The following is a 23,549-nucleotide window of genomic DNA, read 5'->3' on the forward strand; positions in this document are numbered from 1 at the left end:
TGTTTGTTACTTATCATATTGAAAACAGTTGGAGTAATATGATAAATTGATAGTAAGTACGAAGCATTAGATTATTTCACGTTAGAAGCTAACGTGCATGAGCATCATTAGTTCAGGGTCTGTTCTATTCAACTTATGTGTTTGAAAGTAAGTGTGAGTAATTGTGTCCTACATCGGAAGATGAAGCAAAGAGCTTTTAGTTTATAGTTTAAGTGGGCTACTCCTCCTATTGTCAATTGGTTTTAGGATGGAACCTCACTTGAACTATGTTAGTGGATTTCTGTTTCCTTCTTGATTTGCTAAAACCCAAAAAAAAGAAAAAAAACTGACTCGTGTGGCGTGTCCTGCGGGCCCATACGAACTGCAACCCAAATCCAAAATTATGAATGTAATTACGAGCCATCCGAATATTTACAACCAAACATGATACACATCAACAATCCGCTTCATGCCCGTCAACACGACCAAGATATCATTTTCTATGTGAATTTTAAAAAGATGTAAAAGTTGAACAATTTTTTTTTTTGTTTAGAGTTAAAACGAGGCGGGTATAGGACTGGGATGGATATTCGAACGTGCGATGATACTGGAATGAATTTTAGGACTGGGATGGATATTCGAACGTGCGATGATACTGGAATGAATTTTAGTTTGTATCCGATAGAACGGAGATAGATTTTAATTCGTATACAATGGAGTGGAGATGTAAATGAATTTTGTACGTGCCATGGGTGATGGGTATAAGATAGAGATGGAAATATTCGGGGGGAATGGAGAGACATAAATCCGCTTCCGCATATTGACATCCCTAAAAGCATCAAAGTCCATCCAACAACAAGAACGACCATATCGGCCCGCATGACAATAATATGGAACTTAGAGGAGCCCAACAGCCACCATTTTATAAATTTGATAAAGAAAAAGAAGATGACTGCAAATGAGAGAAGAAAAGGAATTTTACAATGTTTATTTCTTCATATAAATTTGACCTCCAATTGAAAACTGCTTAATTAATTTCCATTAAGAAAAAAAAAGAGAAAATACACGTAGTAAACTAGTTGAACTCACTTGAATGTATAATAATTTCCAGAGCTTTTTTCTTCGAATCAAATCCCCTAATAAACTAAAAAAGCACGATTAGCTTTTTTTCCACTGAGACAATAAAACAACGTTGGAGGCTTCGTGATTACATACGCAAAAGAGTATGAAACTACTTACTTAGTCCTTGTACTTCAACTCAGACTTCAAAAAGCCAGGCATATCATATGAAGATGAAAACTTCTCAACATCAGCCTTGAGTTGTTCAAGATCCTTGTTGTTCACTAAACCTTTGTTGAAGTCCTTAAGGAGTTTACCATACTCCTTTTGGATGCTCAATGTCAAGGTCACTGCCCTGTGTAGGAACTCACCTATCTGCTCGAAATCCTTCTCCAACAATCCTCTTGATGTCATGGCAGGAGCACCTGCCAAAAACACACAATATTTATATTATACATCGATCATATACATAGCAAGACCAAGGGTAACAGAATAATAAGACTAATAAGGGATTACATAAACGATTCCTGAACTTTGAGATGCTGCCGATTTTGTCGATTACAAGTCAAGATGAGGAACTTTCTGATATAAAAACTACGAATATGTATTGGTTTCAGTCAACAAATGCTGTAAGGTTGAAACATTGCTCCCAAATCCATAATCTTGTACTACTAGGTATATTTATAAACCATGCTTTAGGAAAATCAAAGCTGTCATCCCATCACCACGGACAAAAAGAGGGAGGGCTAATTAATTGAAGCCGGACATTGTAATTGGCAAAAACTTCCACGAGTTCGAGACTAAATGCACAGCATCAATAAGTCCAACATAACCCTTTCAGTTTAAAGACATATTACTCATATGTAGTAGAAGGAAAGAGTACTCCGTTTCATTTTATCCAAGCACTTACCAATTTTTTCTCATTCCATAATATCCATCACTTGGTCACTTAATAGGGAAAATGCCAATACGCTATAATATGTTAAATAAATTTACCAATGCGCTATTGCTAGTCAGTTTTAAATTTATAACTAAAACTTTGTGCATAACTGTAAACGGACAGTTAATATATGGAATAAATGGAATGGAATATAACATACCAACTCGTACACCTCCAGGAGCCAAAGCACTGCTGTCACCAAATACAGCATTCTTGTTAACGGTGATGTTGCAAAGATCGCACAGCTTCTCCACCTTGTTTCCTGCCAAAATGTTCACACAAATTCAATGCTTTTAAACATCTACAAGAGTTAAATGACTACTTTTTGATACACATTGTTGTAAGGAATGCAGCGAAAGGGATGCAAAACGGCTCGTTTTGAAGTTACCTGTCAATCCAAGTGGGCGAAGATCCCAGAGAACAAGATGGTTTTCAGTTCCACCGGTAACAATGCTGTATCCCTTGCTCATCAGATAGTTTCCGATAGCAACAGCATTTGCCCTCACTTGCTTGGCGTAAGCCTTAAACCCGGGAGACATGGCTTGCTTAAGAGCAACAGCCAAAGCACCAATTTGGTGATTGTGAGGACCACCTTGCAGAGAAGGGAAAACAGCAAAGTTGATCTTGTCTTCAAAGTCGTACACAGCATCTTCAGGTTGGCCCTTCTTTGGTGGTTTGGGGCCTTTACGGTAGAAAATCATACCAGCCCTTGGACCCCTAAGACTCTTGTGAGTAGTGGTGGTGACTATGTCACAGTAATCAAAGGGACTTGCAGCTTCCTGTAATCGTAACATCAACAAAATTAAAGATCAGCTACTAGACCATCATATCACCTAAACTAGCTTCAAGGAGAGTATTCTGAATCTCTAATGACCATATTTATCACAATGTTATACAGTTATACAACTACAACGTCAATCATAACTCCCTTTAAACCGATGATAATCGCCTTACTACAGCCATTGAAAGAGATAATCAAAGAACAAAACACTAACACTACACAGAGTATTACACTGTAAACAAACTAAACACGTCCTAAGCAGCCAACCACCCAACCATAATCACTGTCATTCCTCAAAATCACTACCACGATTGCAGAATTACATTCTGATTCATTCTCCGCACCGCAATCAGTTCATTAACATATTACACAACCACACTGTCAATCCTAACTCCCTCTATCTCGATGATAATTAAAGAACAAAACGCTAATACAATACAGACTACAGAGTATTACATTGTAATCAAACTAAACACTCTTAAGCAGCCAACCATACAACCATAATTACTGTCATTCCTCAAAATCACTTACATGATTGCAATATCACACTGTAATTTGTTCTCATTACCGACATTCGTTTTATTACTACCTACCAAACCGGCCGTTAGGAATATAAAAGACAATACTTTCTACAATTAAATCATGATTAAAAAAACACAAAGAAATTCCAGATCCAATAATGGATCATTTCACCAACTTAGATCTCACATCCCACAATAAACAACAAAAATCATGCCAAAACCGACACAAAGCCAGATCTAATAATCGAATAATTTCAACAACCCAAATCAAATCAACACAAAATAAATTCCAAAAAAGCAATAATTGACGAAATCAATATTATACCTCAGCAGCAACAAGGCCACTAATGTGAGCCATATCACAGAGCAAAAGAGCGCCACACTTATCGGCAATCGACCTAAAACGAGCATAATCCCAATCCCTGGGATAAGCACTTCCACCACAAATGATCAACTTAGGCCTGAAATCCAAGGCTTTCTCCTCCAATTTATCATAATCAATATACCCAGTTTGGAAATTCACCTTGTAAGGCAAACTCTCAAAGTAAATCGACGTGGCTGAAATCTTCTTCCCACCAGCGGTATAATACCCGTGTGTCAAATGCCCACCCGACGGAAGATCAAGCCCCATGATCCTGTCATGCGGGTTCAACACGGCCGTGTAGGCGGCAAAGTTAGCAGGGCTACCGGAATAGGGCTGAACATTAACACCCCATTTCTCCGGGTTAAGGCGGTAACATTCAAGTGCACGTGATCGGCAAAGGTTTTCAATGACATCGATATGCTCGTTACCACCATAGTAGCGGTTTCCGGGCATACCCTCAGAGTATTTGTTGGTAAGGGCGGATCCTAGAGCTTCAATAACGGCAAACGAGGTGAAATTCTCGGAGGCGATGAGTTCAATGCCTCTGCATTGACGACGCTTCTCCTTCTCGATAAGGTCGTAGATCTCAGGGTCGACTTCCTCCAGGGAAGTGTTTCCCCAGACGTTGACGGGATCCATGGCGGAGATAGCGGTGGAGGAGGAAGAAGAAGAGGAGAGAGAAAAGGGGATTGTTGCAGAAGAAGAGGTGAGAGAGGAGGGAGTGCAGGCAAGGTGTTTGATGAAATGCGGAGGAGATTTAAAGAGGGAAATGGAGGGTGGTGAAAGGACTGTTATGTCCTTGATGGGGTGTAGTGTTGAGATTTGGTGCATCATTTTTTATAATTTATTTTTATTTAAAATGGTTGTGTTTGGTGGAGAGAGTGAGGTGGGAGGAGAGAGAAAGAAGGGGGGTTGGTTTCTTCAAAATGACTGAATGAGTGATGTCAAATGTCGACACATCCGCTTTTTACCACACTCTCCTCTTCTCGGGCCCTTAATTAGTGCGTTTGTGGACTTCACTAACCCACAAGTCCACGTACTCTCTTCTCGTGTAAATGGATCGGGTCCAACGAGGTCTCAGGCCCTGTTCTTCTGAATTTTTGTTTGGCTGAACTTAATTGAACTGAATAAATAATAAATAATAAATAATAAATACTTCAATGTTAATATTTATAACAATACTCATAATAATAAATAATAACTACAATAATCATAATTATTTATTAATAACAATAATTACATATAATATTAATATTTAAGTAATAATAACGATGATAATGATAATGAAGTATATATATATATATATATATATATATATATATATATATATATATATATATATATATATACTTCCTCCGATTTTTAATACTCGCAACGTTTGTCACTTTCACGCATGTCAATGCACAACTTTGATCATTAATATCTTTAATTCTCTTTAAGTAAAAATTACCAAAAATTGATATTTTGGAAATACACATTGAGACGAATCTAACAAGATCTTACATGATTATATTTTATCGTACGTATAAATAACTAATAATAGTCAAAGTAGAATATGTGAATAGTGTAAAAAGTCTAAACGTTGTAAGTATTAAAAATTGGAGGAATTAAGTAATAATTGTCAATTTTAATTGCAATATCAAGAATAAAAATAATTACAAAGAAAGATGAATCTGTTCTTTTGAAGTGAACTGAATTCAATTGAATTCAATTGAATTCAATTGAACTGAACTGAACTGAACTGAGTAAACTGAACTGCACTGGACTGAACTGAACTGAGTTGAACTAAACTGAACTGAACTGAATGGAACTGCAACAAAGTCCAAAAGAACAGGGCATTAGCCTAGTGACAATTACCGAGGCTCTCTATACTGCCTCTCTGAGTCTTTATACTACGGATGTTCTAAAAAAAAATTGGATCGGAAAAATGGACCGAAACGGAATCTCCGGATCGAGAAACATTATTTTCAGTCTCTAGTCTGGTCTGGTCTGGTCCAAAACCGCTTTTAAAACCGATTTTGGACCTGACCAGTTTCCTTAAAAATACAGTATAATATAAGCTATTTAAAAAGTTAATATCCACCTTTAATATGTTGGAAATATCACTATAGTATGGGATATTTTTTTATTTTGCAAAAAACATAAACAATTAGTTTTATATATTTGTTTATTTATTATTTAACCATATTTTTTACAAAAAGTTAAAAATATATATTGAAATAAGTCTACGACTGTAGACACCTACTTTTGTCCCCATTTCCGAAAGGGAAGGTTCGATGATGAGAACATAAATCTCCACTTGACAACGCATCTCCTATAAAATAACGAATCTCAATCCCCTTTTCATTTCACCCGAAACCTGCTATTTATAGAAATCTGACGTTTATGGAAACCTGCTAAAAATAGTAACTGCCGTAATGGGTAGTTGTTAAAAGTGGCAAGTCATAAAAGATAGAAACCTGTCAGAATTAGGTGTTGCACTCCAACATAAATCCTAAATGAGATAGAAATCGCGAGAGAATCCTGTTCCTAATATGATTCGAAAATAAGAGTTACGTATTAATTAAAATCCTAACGAGCCTAGAGTTCGTAACGGGCCCAGATGCATTCCATCATAAAATTAATACGCACTAAAAGACTCGATTAAGTCTCATAGACTCGATTAATTACCTGGGACGTGTTCTTTCCTAATTCCTCGTGGATTAGAGTTCTACGATTCTATCTTTCCACGAACTCTTTTCTATAAATAGGGCCCCAAGTTCGACGTGAACACAACACACAATTCATATTCTGAGTATTGACTCTAAACCCCTAAGCCTAAGCCTCACGCTACAAAATTGATCACGCGTTCTGTCGCAATCGATCCAAAAATCGAACAGAACGTATCCTGTCCCGTAATTTGAGATTCGTTAAATAAAAGGAGAAATAGCAAAGTCAAAGTTGTTAGTTTTCTGAGAACCGTGACGCACCTCTCAAGGGTGCGTCGTAATGTGTCCCTTTTCCATGGTTTAATTGCTTTCCTCGCCCTTTTTATGAACGGTTAAACTAATTAAATCTGATTATTCTATCACGCCTAATAAAGATAACATTTTTGGGAAATTGGATTATCACGCTAGGTCCCTTAATACAATCTAAATAAGATAATCGCGCTCGATCTAGTATTATATGTTGCATATTGTTAAAATCAACTCAGATTAGTTTAATAGTTAACGCATGTCCCTTCAATTATTTATGCTGAGCTAGTAAGGATATCCTGCCTCTGGAGTTATCGACGAGCGAGTACTCCTCTCGGTAGTTACAGTCCCCCGAACCCTTAATCTCTACCTTGCGGGTGTATGTTGAGAGATCCCCACACCAGGGATCACAAGGGAACCTACGGCCGTCGTGGTCAAACATAATTGCACTCCCTTTATGTCACGATAACCGGGTTTTGTCAGTTTTTCTCATTGTCGTTAAAAACTGAATGGCGACTCCTATATTACTAGTCAGTTGGGTGTAAACTCACAGGAAATCCAATTACACTTGATTTGACAAAAAGAAACGTCACACCCACGAGGGACGAGGTCACGCATTAGCCTCGCGCTTTTTCGACCCCCTCACAGTGGCGACTCCACTGGGGATAGTGAAGGAAATACTCGTGCTCGTAGGTAATCAAAATAGCCGAAGGGTGAAACGATCCTACCCCGCGTTTATTTCCCCATCAAGTTGGGACGACCTGAAAATCAGCATATTAATGTGAACGGACAGAACCGCATAACGAATCTTGGCTCCCTTAGATGTTTCATCTCGGGAGTTGGGACTAAGGATACCCATCGCCAACCGGGGGGTGCATACGCTTCGAATGTTTTCCACTCGGCACTTTCGCTAGTAGTACACCCGTCCCAAACCCAATCGCTCGCCCATTAGGTCCCTCTCATCGGTGCATGCCCCCTTGGCTTACATCGTGATTGGCCTCTTGGGCGAAATTCGTCTGTTGAAGGCACTACCTCGACCGGGGCATGTGTTGGATCTGCGATAGAAACGGTATCAATCCAGGCGCAAATACTACCCATAGAAGCCTATCATAAAATTACATGACATGTTATTATTGCCTCATGATGCAATGTTATATGTGTAGCGAAATATATGATTGTGTGTGATAAACAATCCTAGAAAACCAACGACCTTAAAAAATTGCCCAAACATTCATAAACCAATTGGCCAAAGAGTTATACCAAAGAACGTGTTCCGCAAACCCGAACGATCGCCACAAAAATAAGCGACGATCGGGATGGCCTGTAACGAATCCCACAAACGCTGCACAACGCGTAAAGGACGTTATTAGGCAAGCACGCAAAATCAAGTCGCATAAACAAAAATATACGCAAACAGAAAACGAGCACCAGTCAGGGACGCATTTTCAGCACCCCTGGCTGGGCGCCAATATTTCTCACGCCCACCGCTGGGCGCTGAAGTTGCTGCCTGGCCTTTTGGCCAGGCACGGCAGCCTCGGTGCCCGCGCATAAAGTATACGTAGCAGTAAAAGAAAATTCGTGAAAATTGCTGCAAGGGCGTATGAAAAGGCACTCGATTCTAAAAGCGACTTGTAAAAAATAAAATAACTCTTTGTGTCGTTGTTAGGCCCCCTATGACGACAATGTTTGGCACCAAAACTGAGCATGCTAATTAAATGACCTTGAATGTCACATGGGCAAAGTATTCCAAAAATAATGTTCAAATAGAGTCTTCAAGGAAAAATAATGTTCGAATAAAAAATAAATCCGAGTCTAGACTAGGCTATGCCAAAGTACAATCTAAATCCTAAGTCTTAGTTGTCTTATCCATAGAATCGGTCCTAATGCTTGATGTCGTTCTGCAAGTTAAAAGGTTAAACCATACTAAGTCTCCCTTCCTAACATTTAAATCAATAAGCACCCATATGTAATTGTCATCCCTTGCTAAGAATCTACGGCCTTAATACTCTCTCTCACCAATAAAAAGAATATATTATAGTATTTGCAAAATGAAAACAGTCACATTCTGAAAATCATTCCCCCATAGTCGCACAACCCCCAAACTGAGCCTAAGGTGTCAATACCATTAGCAAAAATTAATGGCCTCAAAGCTTATGATCACATTGGGTCACGACCATCATAGTCCTCTCGAGCCACTCGCTCCTTGAAATACTCCTAAAGTACGGACTAAAAGATTTTCCGTGAATGCAACATGACGAACCATGAAAATACCCAAATCGGCATACCATAAGGCTACCATTGGGATAAAGCAATACACACTAAGAGGGAAGCCGCACTAATGATTCTAGTCTTGCAAAAATAAAAATTCGATCTCCCCAGCTAACTACCTTGCCAACATTAAGCAAAATGGCGCATGACAAATTAAATGAACACCCAAGGGTTAAAATCTAAAGTGTCAACCAACAAAAGTTATGGTCCAATTAGCCTAAGTCTGAGAGTTGCTTGGTCAAGTATTATAGACTTACGCCACGTCATTATTTTGAGTCTAGGCCACCTCCTTGTATTCATACACGGGTTATAATCAGAAAGATTAATGAAAGTTCGAGTCTAAATCACAACTTCCAATTAAATCCCGAAAACTGGAATCTGAAGAAAAGCAAAAAAAAATATTTTCGATGTAATTCTTTCGTTAAATTTCAATAAAGTAAAAACAACATTTTAAATCTACGCTATTTGCACATTTTAAGAAACGACTAAATACGCTTGCAAAGTAAGACAATTAAAAGGTCCACCCTAGGCCTATTAAAGCTAAAGGTCTACCCTAGGCCTACTAAAATTAAAGGTCCACTATAGGCCTACCAAACGAGGCTCACTCAGTCTCGCCTCGTGACTCAAAGACCACAACCATCTACCTTTTAGCCCAAATAAATTTTTTTAAGGATTTATGTTGGGGAGAAATCCCAAGCAAAAAGAAAAAATAGGAAGAGAAAAGGGAGAGCGAAAAGAGAAAGCCATGAAATACTTAAAAAGGAAGAGAAAAGGGAGAGCGAAAAGAGCAAGCCATGAAATACTTAAAAAGAAAGAGAAAAGGGAGAGCGAAAAGAGCGAGCCATGAAATACTTAGCCCGTACCTCGCAAAGTACGAAAGTTACCCAAGTAAATGAAGGAAAAGAATTGAGTCAACCAATCCATGCCACAAAAACTACATAAAGTTCTACGATGTCTACCCTTTCCAATCCTTATGTTCTTAGACGCCTTCACTCTGGGGCCCCTGTTCGGTTCATTTAACCCATCCATGTTCTCATTGCCATAACCCAAGAAACCATTACCCCGACTCTTGTTATCAACTGCAAACCACGTACGACCATTGACACGTGCGTCATACCCATTATTTCCAAAACCTGCTCTTACATCACCATTAGTATAATGACCATATAACTTGTTTGAATACATCCTGTTGATATACCCTTGAGCCGTCCCCATGCTACTCATTGGCCTTGGTTGATGTAAACTCATGACACTAGCTTGAGGCTGCAAATTGTGAGTCCTAGAAGATGTAATCCTTATGCTTGACCAATACCTATACAAATTACCCTATCTCATTCAACCCATCTTTCAAGCCGTCTTGAGTCACAAATAAAAAAAAAGACAAATGAAAAGTACATTATACGCTCAATGTAAAAAAAAAACAAAAAAAAAATGTGAATAATAAAAAAGAAACTTTGCAAAGCGCACAAAAAAAAGAAGAGAAAAGAAGCATTTAAAAAAGGAAAAGAAGCATTTAGCGCACCAAAAAAAAATCCGCCTAGAAGTCATTTTCAGCGCCCAGAGCTGGGCGCCGAAATCTTTAGCGCCCCAGCCTGGGCGCTGAATCTCTCTGCTTGCTAAAATTTGTCCAGAAGTGCTCGTCATTTTATCCGCACATACACGGAACAATAACGAACACTTGGGGGGGTACAACACGTATTCAGATATACGTACCACCAAAAAATACATGTACTCAAAAAAAAAAAAATATAAAACAAATTTTTGGCTTACGGCAAGGCAGCAGATTAAAATAATAATAAACTTCACTTATTCTACCGTTTCAAATAATATGTTTCCACCTCAGAACGTACTTATTTAAAATCGGCATTCTAAGAAACCATTTTCTGGCTAAGAACTACGCAAGACCTGATTCCAAATCAAATCTATTTAAGGCGGATACGTAGGCAATCCATGATTCGGTCCAACCAATTTGCAAAAATGTTAGAGCCTATAGAATAACGAGAATAAAAAAATAGAGTCCTTTATTGAAATTTAATTACCTGCAATCCAAGTCGAAAGAAAAATTTAAGTCAAAGGAAGAATCCAAGTCATCAAGATGCCAAAATTAATGAGCACACATCGAAAAATAATAAGGGCACGTACCCTTGCCAGAAGGAGCACTCACACTCCTAGGCACTTAGCCAAGACTCAAAAGATCGCTTTGCCTCAATTGAATGGGGGCTAGCGCAAGCTTCCATGACCTCTAAAGTACTCGACTTGACCCTCCGTAAAGCGAACTAACTCACTTAAAGACCTTCTTTCACCATTAGACATAGTCGCTCACTTAAAGACCTTCTTTCACCACTAGACATAGTCGTTCGCTTAAAGACCTTCTTTCACCACTAGACACAGTCATAATCGCCAACAAGTAGTAAAGGCAGTAAGCTTGCAATAAAGAGGATTGTTCTACGACGTCGCCCCATCGTTCCTTCGAACTCAGGGCACCCGTTCATGGTAATCCAAATGCTTGCGAATCTCCTTTGAAAAAAAAATCAGACATTGTCAATAGGACTTGGCACTTAACCAAGGCTCACCCTACTCAGACATATGACACGGGAATCTAAAATCGAACTCTGAAAACATCATTAATGGGAAGACATAACAACAACTGGGGGCTAAAAAAAAATTAAAATGAAAGAGCTAGGGAAAGAACTAAGTATACCTTGACCTTTTGTGCAGACATACACCAAATAAATCTAAGTCAATTTGAAAACGGTTTATATCCCCGCCATTCTGGAAAAGATGGCCCTAAAAGCCCAAAGCATGTGCCACACGGGCACAAGTAATATCTTGACGCCTGCACCCTGACTTCCAGCAAATCCTTAGACAACATTCCAAAAATCGTAACAGTATTTTGATTCACTCATATAATCCTGTACGAACCCTTCTATAAGTCAACTTACTTAGGACACCTCGGATTGTACACAGTAGGACTCGGATTTCAAATAATTTTCAAAGACTTCTTCGAACATAATAAAGTATCGTTGGTTTAAGCTAAGTATATCTCGATGTTGCAAGTGAGTCAAAAGATTTCTAAATATGATTATGGGTAAAAAAGGCACCTAGCTTTTGGTCAAGGCACACTTCAACATGTGACTACCTTGACCATAGGCAATGTCGTACAATACGACATTTACAAGAGAAGTAGCAAATCACTACTCGAACGTACCTCGCACTAAACGAGTCTTGTTCAAACTATTCATGATCCATGTCACCATGAATGCATAAAAACGTATGCCAAGCATTATAGCACCAAGACAATCCCGTAGCTACAATTGGGGGCTTGAGAAAAACACTCTAAAAATGCTCGAAATGACGATTTTATCGCAAATTCTCGACGCTAATGCTATAAACACGTCATAGGGGCACAATCCTAAGCTTTAATCGTGTAAAACGAACCTTAGAATGGCTACAACCCCTCCCAAATTCTAAGCGCTACTTAGAATACATGAAGTCACCCCACTAACAAGGGTAACTGAAAATCGCGAGTCACCAAAACTCCGATCAAACTACTGCACATAACGCTCGCCCTACAAAGCGTCCGTTACACAGTCTACGTCGTTCCAAAGCAAAAGCGAAATCGAGGATAAGAATTGTCAAAATATACCCAAAAATCATTGTCAACGCCCAGAGCTGGGCGCCTATATCTTTAACGCCCCAGCCTGGGCGCTGAATCTTTCTGCTAGCCAAGTTTTGCCCAGATATAAAAATAAGAAAGAAACACCTATGAATCCTCGCGTCGAACGAAGTAATAAGCCGTGCAAACCCACGCAAAAGGTGCTACACTTGTTCGAACACCTGAACGAGGCGTGATGAAATACTCCAACGCAAGAAAATAATAATGATATCCCAACACCTGGAGGAATGTCCTAAGACACGATGCTGGGCCACACAAGCCTACGTCGCACCATAAGTTCAAACATCCCACTGTACGAGTCTAAAAAAAAAGAGAGTAAGGCATATTGCACTAATGCGGGCACGACCAAGGGTAAGAGGCAAAGACTACTTATCGCCCAAATTCAAAATGCAAGCCCCACGACTCCTACATTAAGGATTGAAGGTAGCGAAATATTACCTACCACGGAAGGGATAGCTCGCACCTACACGAGCGGAACCCCAAGGAATCTTTCTCGAAAGAACCTACAAAAATCGTACGCCAAAAGGAAACATCCCAACATGCATACTTGGGGGCTCCAAGCTACGTAACAACCATAGAAAAATAAAAAAATCTCGAAGAAAATGTTTAAAACGATCGAAAGGGCACGATGCTTGAGCCCACCTCATGAATGGGCCCGAACCCTATCAACCTTCTAAGCGAACTATTCAAAATCAGCCATTGCTCAAAAAAAAAATGATCCAAGCAAACTGATTAATGGACCGCACACAACGGCCATTCTATGAACGCTCGTTCGCACATACATATCATCATTCTAAGTATCGAACATTCACGAACGCGTTCAAAAGAAAAAATACATACGAGCGATCAAAAATATACGCCTCAAGGTATGTTCCTCGGGCCATATAGACTCGCCCAACTATTGCAATAACTGCACGCCTTAAGAGCGACAGTTCCTTTAAATAAGCGCCCCAAAGCGACAAACACCGTAGTCCACCAATCGGCTACGGCTTCTCGAGAAATCATCACGATCACTCAGCTCATTGTGATCTCTGATAAAATTCTACGTTCCAAAAAATAAAGAAAAACAAAAGAGAAGAGAATACGTAGAATCTCCAAGTGAAATAAGCGAACGGAAAAGAGGCAGATCTACCTAATAATCAACTCCGACGCCAAGTCCCACGCCTGACTTTGGGCGTTGAAGATTAATCCCACAATCGTTCTAAGCTAAGAAATGGCGAACGAATAAGGAAATAATAAACACCGTTGGTCCACTATTAGGCTACGGTTTCTCGAGAAATAATTATTCACCAATCAACGGTGATCTCAAATGAACGGTTCGTTCCAAAAAAGAATCTCTAGACGAAAAGAAAAAAAGAAAACGAACGAACAAGAGGCCAACTGTGTCATCAAGAAACCTCGCCAGAAATAATTCTCAGCGCCCAGCGCTGGGCGCCGAAATCTTTAACGCCCAGGCATGGGCGCTGAAAATGATCCCAGACCCAAAAAGGCCCCTGACTTCTATAGGGCCCTGCCGTATCCATTCGACTCGAAAATTGCCGAGTTCTTTACTGAAAGTCGCACCTCACGGCTTTGTTAGGAGTAGCACACCACTACAAAGATCGCTCGCACTTACGAGCACGATCCCAAACACGATCAAGGACATTACAAAATGCTTATCCCCAAGGAACCTCTTTGACAAGAACTGACCGTCAAGCACGAGTGCTTGGGGCTCGAAAGAAAATATATATTTCAAAAGAGAGTATGCAAAGTTAAAACAATATTCCCAGACTATGCTGTACGAAGTCCCGTGTTTGGATAATCTCAAAAGATGAAACCGGATAACGACCTCAAGACAAAGGTCGCCGTTGATACTTATACATAGTCCCCTAATCAAGGACCCAGGAAGTGGCAAAATTGAGCCAAAAAGACTAGCTCAAAACCATGAAAAGATGACGACCACGAGACTATGGTCCATCTAAACACATTGTCAACCCACATTCAGGTTGCAACTAAATCCGAGCATCCCTCGGGAGAATTCGCTCCTACAAGAATGAATAAAAATAAATTCTCAAAAGAAATCACGATGAACAAAAGAAATAGGGACTTGCCCACCTCAATCGGGCAAAGATCGCGTCACGAACCACGCGAGTTCCAAATCGAAAAAAACGAATTCAGGGACGTCCACCCTCAGCGGACAGGGCTCGCCCACTTTCAGCGGGTGGGGTCTGCGTCACTAGCCGCGTAGGTCCTTATTTTCAAAAAAAAAACAAACAAACTTCAAAACAGATTCGTCCACTTCTATCAGACGGGGTGTCCACCCTTAGCGGACAGGCTCGCCATCTTTAGCCGGCGGGGTCTGCGCCACTAACCGCGCAGGTCCTTAGTCGCTGCAGTGATAACTTTTTCTGGTTTTTCCTTTTTCCAAAAAATTAAAGGATTGGTTTTCCGTTTTTCCAAAAAAGAGCGATGTGATTGGCTTTCCCTTTTTCCAAAAATTAAAGGATCGATTTTCCCTTTTTCCAAAAATTAAAGGATCGATTTTCCCTTTTTCCAAAAATTAAAGGATTGGTTTTCCGTTTTTCCAAAAAAAAACGATGTGATCGGTTTTCCCTTTTTCCAAAAATTAAAGGATTGGTTTTCCGTTTTTCCAAAAAAGAACGATGTGATCGGTTTTCCCTTTTTCCAAAAATTAAAGGATCGGTTTTCCCTTTTTCCAAAAATTAAAGGATCGGTTTTCCCTTTTTCCAAAAATTAAAGGATCGGTTTTCCCTTTTTCCAAAATTAAAGGATTGGTTTTCCGTTTTTCCAAAAAAGAGCGATGTGCTGGATTTTCCTTCGTTTTACGTCCCATAAAAACAAGGGGGTTTTCTCGTTTAGCTAGCCCTGAAAATGAGAATCTTTAAAAACATTTTTACCTCGTGGTTGGGCTTGGCCAGGCCCAATTACACTTTATAGCTTTGATTTCGAAAACATATGTAGCTACTCCCAATGACAAAGTGAGGGAGTTTCTACGCCTCTTTAGATACTTCCAATGACAAAGTGAGGGAGTTTCTATACTATCCGTTGACAAATCCCAATGACACGTGAGGGATATGTCGACACTTCAAGTGATGACCCTTAAGTCAAATGTTATCACTCGGGGGCTTGTGAGACCCTCGCAAAAGCAGGTCACCATGGCTTGTGTGACGCACTCCGTCTAATACTTTGACCATCGTCTTACTCCAAAACTCAGTCAAAGTGGGGGCTAACTGTAGACACCTACTTTTGTCCCCATTCCCGAAAGGGAAGGTTCGATGATGAGAACATAAATCTCCACTTGACAACGCATCTCCTTTAAAATAACGAATCTCAATCCCCTTTTCATTTCACCCGAAATATGCTATTTATAGAAATCTGCCGTTTATGGAAACCTGCTAAAAATAGTAACTGCCGTAATGGGTAGTTGTTAAAAGTGGCAAGTCATAAAAGATAGAAACCTGTCAGAATTAGGTGTTGCACTCCAACATAAATCCTAAATGAGATAGAAATTGCGAGAGAATCCTGTTCCTAATATGATTCGAAAATAAGAGTTACGTATTAATTAAAATCCTAACGAGCCTAGAGTTCGTAACGGGCCCAGATGCATTCCATCATAAAATTAATACGCACTAAAAGACTTGATTAAGTCTCATACACTCCGGATTCTAAGAGTCCGAATCTGGCAAAGAAACGGTCCAGACCCTATTTTCAACGCCTGGCTCTGGGCGCCGAAATCTTCGGCGCCCAGCCCTGGGCGCTGAAATTACCTGGGACGTGTTATTTCCTAATTCCTCGTGGATTAGAGTTCTACGATTCTATCTTTCCACGAACTCTTTTCTATAAATAGGGCCCCAAGTTCGACGTGAACACAACACACAATTCATATTCTGAGTATTGACTCTAAACCCCTAAGCCTAAGCCTCACGATACGAAATTGATCACGCGTTCTGTCGCAATCGATCCAAAAATCGAACAGAACGTATCCTGTCCCGTAATTTGAGATTCGTTAAATAAAAGGAGAAATAGAAAATTCAAAGTGGTTAGTTTTCTGAGAACCGTGACGCACCTCTCAAGGGTGCGTCGTAATGTGTCCCTTTTCCATGGTTTAATTGCTTTCCTCGCCCTTTTTATGAACTGTTAAACTAATTAAATCTGACTGTTCTATCACGCCTAATAAAGATAACATTTTCGGGAAATTGGATTATCATGCTAGGTCCCTTAATACAATCTAAATCAGATAATCGCGCTCGATCTAGTATTATATGTTGCATATTGTTAAAATCAACTCAGATTAGTTTAATAGTTAACGCATATCCCTTCAATTATTTATGCTGAGCTAGTAAGGATATCTTGCCTCTGGAGTTATCGACGAGCGAATACTCCTCTCGGTAGTTACAGTCCCCCGAACCCTCAATCTCTACCTTACGGGTGTATGTTGAGAGATCCCCACACCAGGGATCACAAGGGAACCTACGGCCGTCGTGGTCAAACATAATTGCACTCCCTTTATGTCACGTTAACCGGGTTTTGTCAGTTTTTCTCATTGTCGTTAAAAACTGAATGGCGACTCCTATATTACTAGTCAATTGGGTGTAAACTCACAGGAAATCCAATTACACTTGATTTGACAAAAAGAAACGTCACACCCACGAGGGACGAGGTCACGCATTAGCCTCGCGCTTTTTCGACCCCCTCACAACGACTAGTTCGTCTTTTGACCATTTTTTAAGGTTTGATCTAAGCATAACCGGCATGGTCTCGTATCTTGAATTATCAAAATTCCGAGCTTTGGTCTGATCTGAGTCAACCCAGTTTGGGTTTGGACCGGTGAACATTCACCCCTACTCTACATAATACAAAATACATATTCAATTACCCCTCCCACAATTTATAAAGCTCTTGCAGGTGTTGCGGCTAATTCTCGCAAATATATAAATAATGTTAATCAATAGGCAATTTTAATTATGATAATCAATAGAAACTTTCAGATTCGTTTTAAACATTAAAGCGCCGAGTTTTAATTTATGCATGAAATTAATTAAATTTCATGCTACGATTTTGAAGGATTAATTGAAATTATTACTTCCATTATTAACGATTAATTTCTAATTAATTCAATTAAATAAAGTTGCTGGAAATTTAATGAAAATGAATAATAATAATTAAGTTTCACTTATTTTTATATAGGAGGTGATTTCTAGTCTAGTTGAAAGTGGGTCACAAAGTGGCCCCTTGTGAGGGGGTCGAAAAAGCGTGAGGCTAATGCGTGACCTTGTCCCTAGTGGGTGTGACGATTATTTTCATTCACTCAAGTGTAATTGGATTTCCAATGAGTGTATACACCCAATTGACTAGTAATATAGGAGTCGCCATTCAGTTTTTAACAACAATGAGAAAAACTGACAAAACCCGGTTATCGTGACATAAAGGGAGTGCAATTATGTTTGACCACGATGGCCGTAGGTTCCCTTGTGATCCCTGGTGTGGGGATCTCTCAATATACACCCGCAAGGTAGAGATTGAGGGTTCGGGGGACTGTAACTACCGAGAGGAGTAATTCGCTCGTCGATAACTCCAGAGGCAGGATATCCTTACTAGCTCAGCATAAATAATTGAAGGGACATGCTTTAACTATTAAACTAATCTGAGTTGATTTTAGCAATATGCAACATATAATACTAATTCGATCGTGATTATCTGATTTAAATAGCATTAAGGGACCTAGCATGATAATCCGATTTCCCAAAAATATTATATTTGTTAGTCGTGATAGAACAATCAGATTAGGTGTTGTTCATAAAAAGGGCGAGGAAAGCAGTTAAATCATCGAAAAGGGACACATTACGACGCACCCTTGAGAGGTGCGTCACGGTTCTCAGAAAACTAACCACTTTGACTTTGCTATTTCTCCTTTTTATTTAACGAATCTAAATTATGGGACAGGATACGTTCTGTTCGATTTATGGATCAATTGCGACAGAACGCGTGAACAGTTTCGCAGCGAGAGGCTTAGGCTAAGGGGTTTAGAGTCAATACTCAGAATATATTATGTGTTGTTGTGTGTTGTTTCACGTCGAAACTAGGGGCCTATTTTTAGGGAAGAGTTCGTGGAAAGATAGAATTGCAGAGTTCTAATCCGCAAAGAGTTAGGAAAAAAACACGTACCCAAGTACTTTCAGCGCCCAGCTCTGGGCGTCAAAGATTTCGGCGCCCAGGGCTGGGCGTTGAAAATAGAGATCCATGTAATTTCAGCGCCCAGGGCTGGGCGTCAAAGATTTCGGCGCCTAGCTCTGGGCGTTGGAAGTGATGTCTGGGCCGAATTCTTTGTCAGATTCGGATTCCTGAAATCCGTAGAGTTTGAGATTAATTTGAGTCTTTTAGCGCGTATCAATTTTGTGACGGAATGCGTCTGGGCCCGTTACGAACTCTAGGCTCGTTAGGATTTCAATTAATACGTAACTCTTATTTCCGAATCATATTAGGAATAGGATTCTCGCAGTTTTCTATCTCATTTAGGATTTATGTTGGAATGCAACACCTAATTCTGACAGGTTTCTATCTTTTATGATTTGCCACTTTTAGAAGCTACCTTTTACGGCAGTTACTATTTTTAGCAGGTTTCCATAAATAGCAGGTTTCGGGTGAAATAAAATGGGGAATCGAGATTCGTTTATTTTATAGGAGATGCGTTGTCAAGTGGAGTTTTTATGCTTTCATTATCGAACCTTTCCCTTGCGGGAATGGGGACAAAAGTAGGTGTCTACAGTTAGCCCCCACTTTGACTGAGTCTTGGAGTAAGACGATGGTCAAAGTATTAGACGGAGTGCGTCACACAAGCCATGGTGTATGTGACCTGTTTTGCGAGGGTCTCACGAGCCCCCGAGTGATAACATTTGACTTAAGGGTCATCACTTGAAGTGTCGACATATCCCTCACGTGTCATTGGGATTTGTGAACTGATAGTATAGAAACTTCCTCACTTTGTCATTGGAAGGATCTAAAGGTGCGTAGAAACTCCCTCACTTTGTCATTGGGAGTAGCTACAGATGTTTTCGAAATTAAAGCTGTAAAGTGTAATTGGGCCTGGCCAAGCCCAATCACGAGGTAAAACGTTTTTAAAGATTCTCATTTTCAGGGCTAGCTAAACGAGAAAACCCCCTTGTTTTTATAGGACGTAAAACGAAGGAAAATCCAGCAAATCGTTCTTTTTTGGAAAAACGGAAAACCAATCCTTTAATTTTTGGAAAAAGGGAAAACCAATCCTTTAATTTTTGGAAAAAGGGAAAACCGATCCTTTAATTTTTGGAAAAAGGAAAAACCGATCCTTTAATTTTCGGAAAAAGGGAAAACCGATCCTTTAATTTTCGGAAAAACGGAAAACCGATCCTTTAATTTTTGGTAAAAGGGAAAATCGATCCTTTAATTTTCGGAAAAAGGGAAAACCGATCCTTTAATTTTCGGAAAAAGGGAAAACCGATCCTTTAATTTTCGGAAAAAGGGAAAACCGATCCTTTAATTTTCGGAAAAATGGAAAACCGATCCTTTAATTTTCGAAAAAAGGGAAAACCGATCCTTTAATTTTCGGAAAAATGGAAAACCGATCCTTTAATTTTCGGAAAAAGGGAAAACCGATAAAAGTTATCGCTGCAGCGACTAAGGACCTGCGCTGTTAGTGACGCAGACCCCGCCCGCTGAAGGTGGGCGAGCCTGTCCGCTGAGGGTGGACCCCCCGTCCGATAGAAGTGGACGAATCTGTTTTGATGTTTTTTGAAAATAAGGACATACGCGGTTTGTGACGTAGACCCCGCCGGCTGAAGATGGCGAGCCTATTTTAAATTTGAAGACTTTATTTTTCGAAAACTGAGGACCTGCGCGGCTTAGAGACGCAGACCCCGCCCGCTGAGGGTGGGCGAGCCCATTTTGAATTTCTTATTTTGTCTATGTAGAAGGGCTTTTGTGATTACAACCTGTTGGTGGGTCGTAATATTTTTAGATGTGTCCTATAAGTGGGTCCACACTGTGTATATTTTTGTTTAACAATATATTTTTTGAGATATCCAAACATGACATGGTGCATGGCGCAGTCCGGGAATGTGATTTTGATCGCGCGCTCCTCGTTGGAGTCTATTTTTTTCGCGAGCCCCCAAGCACTGGGGCTCGTCGGTTGTTTTTCGCATCTTGTAATCATGTTTGGGGTCATGCTCGTATGTGCGAGCGACCTTTGTAGTGGTGTGCTACTCTTAACAAAGTCGTGAGGTGCGACTTTCAGCAATTTTCAAGTCGAATGAGTATGGCAGGGCCCACTAGAAGTTAGGGCCTTTTTTGAACATGGGTACATTTTTGGCGCCCAGGCCTGGGCGTTGAAATAATTCACGCCCAGGTGGGGCGAAAGTGTTGTTCGTGCTGGTCTTTTGATGACACAGTTGGCCTCTTGTTCATTCGTTTATTTCACTTGGAAGTTCTATGTATTCTCTTTTCTTTTGTTTTTTTCTTTGTTTTTAGAACGTGATGATTTTCTTGAGAAGCCGTAGCCGATTGGTGGACTACGGTGCTTGTCGCTTTGGGGCGATTATTTTAAGGAACTGTTGCTCTTAAGGTGTACAGTTATTGCAATAGTCGGGCGAGTCTATATGGCCCGAGGAACATACCTTGAGGTGTAAGAATTTGATCGCTCTTATATTTTTTGAACGTGTTCGTGAATGATGATATGTATGTGCGAACGAGCGTTCATAGAATGGCCGTTGTGTGCGGTCCATTAATCAGTTTGCTTGAATCATTTTTTTTTGAGCAATGACTGATTTTGAATAGTTTGCTTAGAAGCTTGATAGGGGTTAGGTCCATTCATGAAGTGGTCTCAAACATCGTGCCGTTTTGATTGTTCAAACATTTTCTTCGAGATTTTTTATTTTCCCATGGTTGTTTTGTAGCTTGGAGCCCCCAAGTATGCATGTTGGGATGCTTCCTTTTGGCGTACGATTTTGTAGGTTCTTTCGAGAAAGATGCCTTGGGGTTCCGCTCGTGTAGGTGCGAGCTATCCCTTTCGTGGTAGGTAATATTTTGCTACTTTCAATCCTTAATGTAGAAGTCGTGTAGCTTGCATTTTGAATTTGGGCGATAAGTAGTCTTTGCCTCTTTTACACATGCTCTTTGGTCGTGACTACATTAGTACAATATGCCTTACTCTTTTTTACTTGTACTGTGGGATGGTTGAACTCATGGTGCAACGTAGGCGTGTGTGGCCTAACGGCGTGTCTTAGAGTATTCCTCCAGGCGTTGGGATATCGTTATTTTTTGCATTGGAGTACTTCATCATGCCTCGTTCAGGTGCTCGAACAAGTGTATCACCTTCTGCCTGGGTTTGCACGGCTTATTACTTCGTTCGATGCGAGGATTCATAGGTGTTTCTTCCCTTATTTTTATATCTAGGCAAAACTTGGCTAGCAGAAAGATTCAGCGCCCAGGCTGGGGCGTCAAAGATATCGGCGCCCAGCTCTGGGCGTTGAAATTGATTTCTGGGTATATTTTGACAGTTCTTATTCTTGATTTTTTTTCTTTCGCTTTTGCCTTGGAACGAGGTAGACTATGTAACGGGCGCTTGTAGGGCGAGCGTTATGTGCAGTAGCTTGATCGGAGTTTTGGTGACTCGCGATTTTCAGTTACCCTTGTTAGTGGGGTGACTTTATATATTCTAAGTAGTGCTTTAGAATTTGGGAGGGGTTGTAGCCATTCTAAGGTTCGTTTTACATGATTAAAGCTTAGGGTTGTGCCCCTATGATGTATGTATAGTATTAGCGTCGAGAATTTGCGATAAAATCGTCATTTCGAGCATTTTTAGAGTGTTTTTCTCAAGCCCCCAATTGTAGCTACGGGATTGGCTTGGTGCTATAATGCTTTGCATACGTCTTTATGCGTTCATGGTGACATGGATCATGAATAGTTTGAACCAGACTCGTAAAGTGCGAGGTACGTTCGAGTAGTGATCTGCTACTTTTTTGTAAATGTCGTATTGTGCGACATTGCCATGGTCAAGGTAGTCACATGTCGAAGTGTGCCTTGACCAAAAGCTAGGTGCCTTTCTTTACCCATAATCATATTTGGAAATCTTTTGACTCACATGCAAAATTGAGATAAACGCATACTTAGCTTAAACCAACGACACTTTATTATGTTCGAAGAAGTCTTTAAAAATCATTTGAAAATTATTTAAAATCCGAGTCCTACTGTGTACAGTCTGAGGTGTCCTAAGTAAGTTGACTCATAGAAGGGTTCGTACAGGATTACATGAATCAAAATACTGTTACGATTTTTGGAATGCTGTCTAAGGATTTGCTGGAAGCCAGGGTGCAGGCGTCAAGATATACTTGTGCCCGTTTGGCATATGCTTTAGGCTTTTAGGGCCATCTTTTCCAGAATTGCGGGAATATAAACCGTTGTCAAATTGACTTAGATTTACTTGGTGTATGTCTGTACAAAAGGTCAAGGTATATTTAGTTCTTTCCCTAGCTCTTTCATTTCAATTTTTAGCCCCCAGTTACTGTTATGTCTTCCCATTAATAATGTTTTCAGATTTCGATTTTAGATGCCCGTGTCATATGTCTGAGTAGGGTGAGCCTTGGTTAAGTGCCAAGTCCTATTGACAATGTCTATTTTGTTTTTTTTAAAAGGGGATTCGCAAGCATTCGAATTACCATGAACGGGTGCCCTGAGTTCGAATGAACGATGGGGCGATGCCGTAGAACAATCCTCTTTATTGCAAGCTTACTGCCTTTGCTACTTGTTGGCGATCATGACTGTGTCTAGTGGTGAAAGAAGGTCTTTAAGCGAACGACTATGTCTAGTGGTGAAAGAAAGTCTTTAAGTGAGTTAGTTCGTTTTAGAGAGGGTCAAGTCGAGTACTTTAGAGGTCATGGACGCTTGCGTTAGCCCCCATTCAATTGAGGCAGAGTGATCTTTTGAGTCTTGGCTAAGTGCCTAGGAGTGTGAGTGCTCCTTCTGGCAAGGGTACGT

The 23,549-nt window shown here is 40.1% G+C and overlaps 1 protein-coding gene across 1 annotated transcript; it reads right to left on the reverse strand.

Annotated features, from left to right (window-relative positions):
* Positions 1-938: 938 nt before the first annotated feature.
* Positions 939-4,579, reverse strand: LOC110798990 (serine hydroxymethyltransferase 4). The gene is made up of 4 exons (XM_022004190.2): positions 3,606-4,579; positions 2,367-2,757; positions 2,139-2,240; positions 939-1,463 (listed from the first exon to the last, which is right to left on the reverse strand). The coding sequence occupies exons 1-4, from the start codon at positions 4,476-4,478 to the stop codon at positions 1,219-1,221; spliced, it is 1,611 nt and encodes a 536-aa protein (XP_021859882.1). The 5' UTR covers positions 4,479-4,579; the 3' UTR covers positions 939-1,218.
* Between the last annotated feature and the right edge of the window lie 18,970 nt (positions 4,580-23,549).

This window comes from Spinacia oleracea, chromosome 1, assembly GCF_020520425.1.
Source record: "Spinacia oleracea cultivar Varoflay chromosome 1, BTI_SOV_V1, whole genome shotgun sequence".
Lineage (NCBI taxonomy): Eukaryota > Viridiplantae > Streptophyta > Magnoliopsida > Caryophyllales > Amaranthaceae > Spinacia > Spinacia oleracea.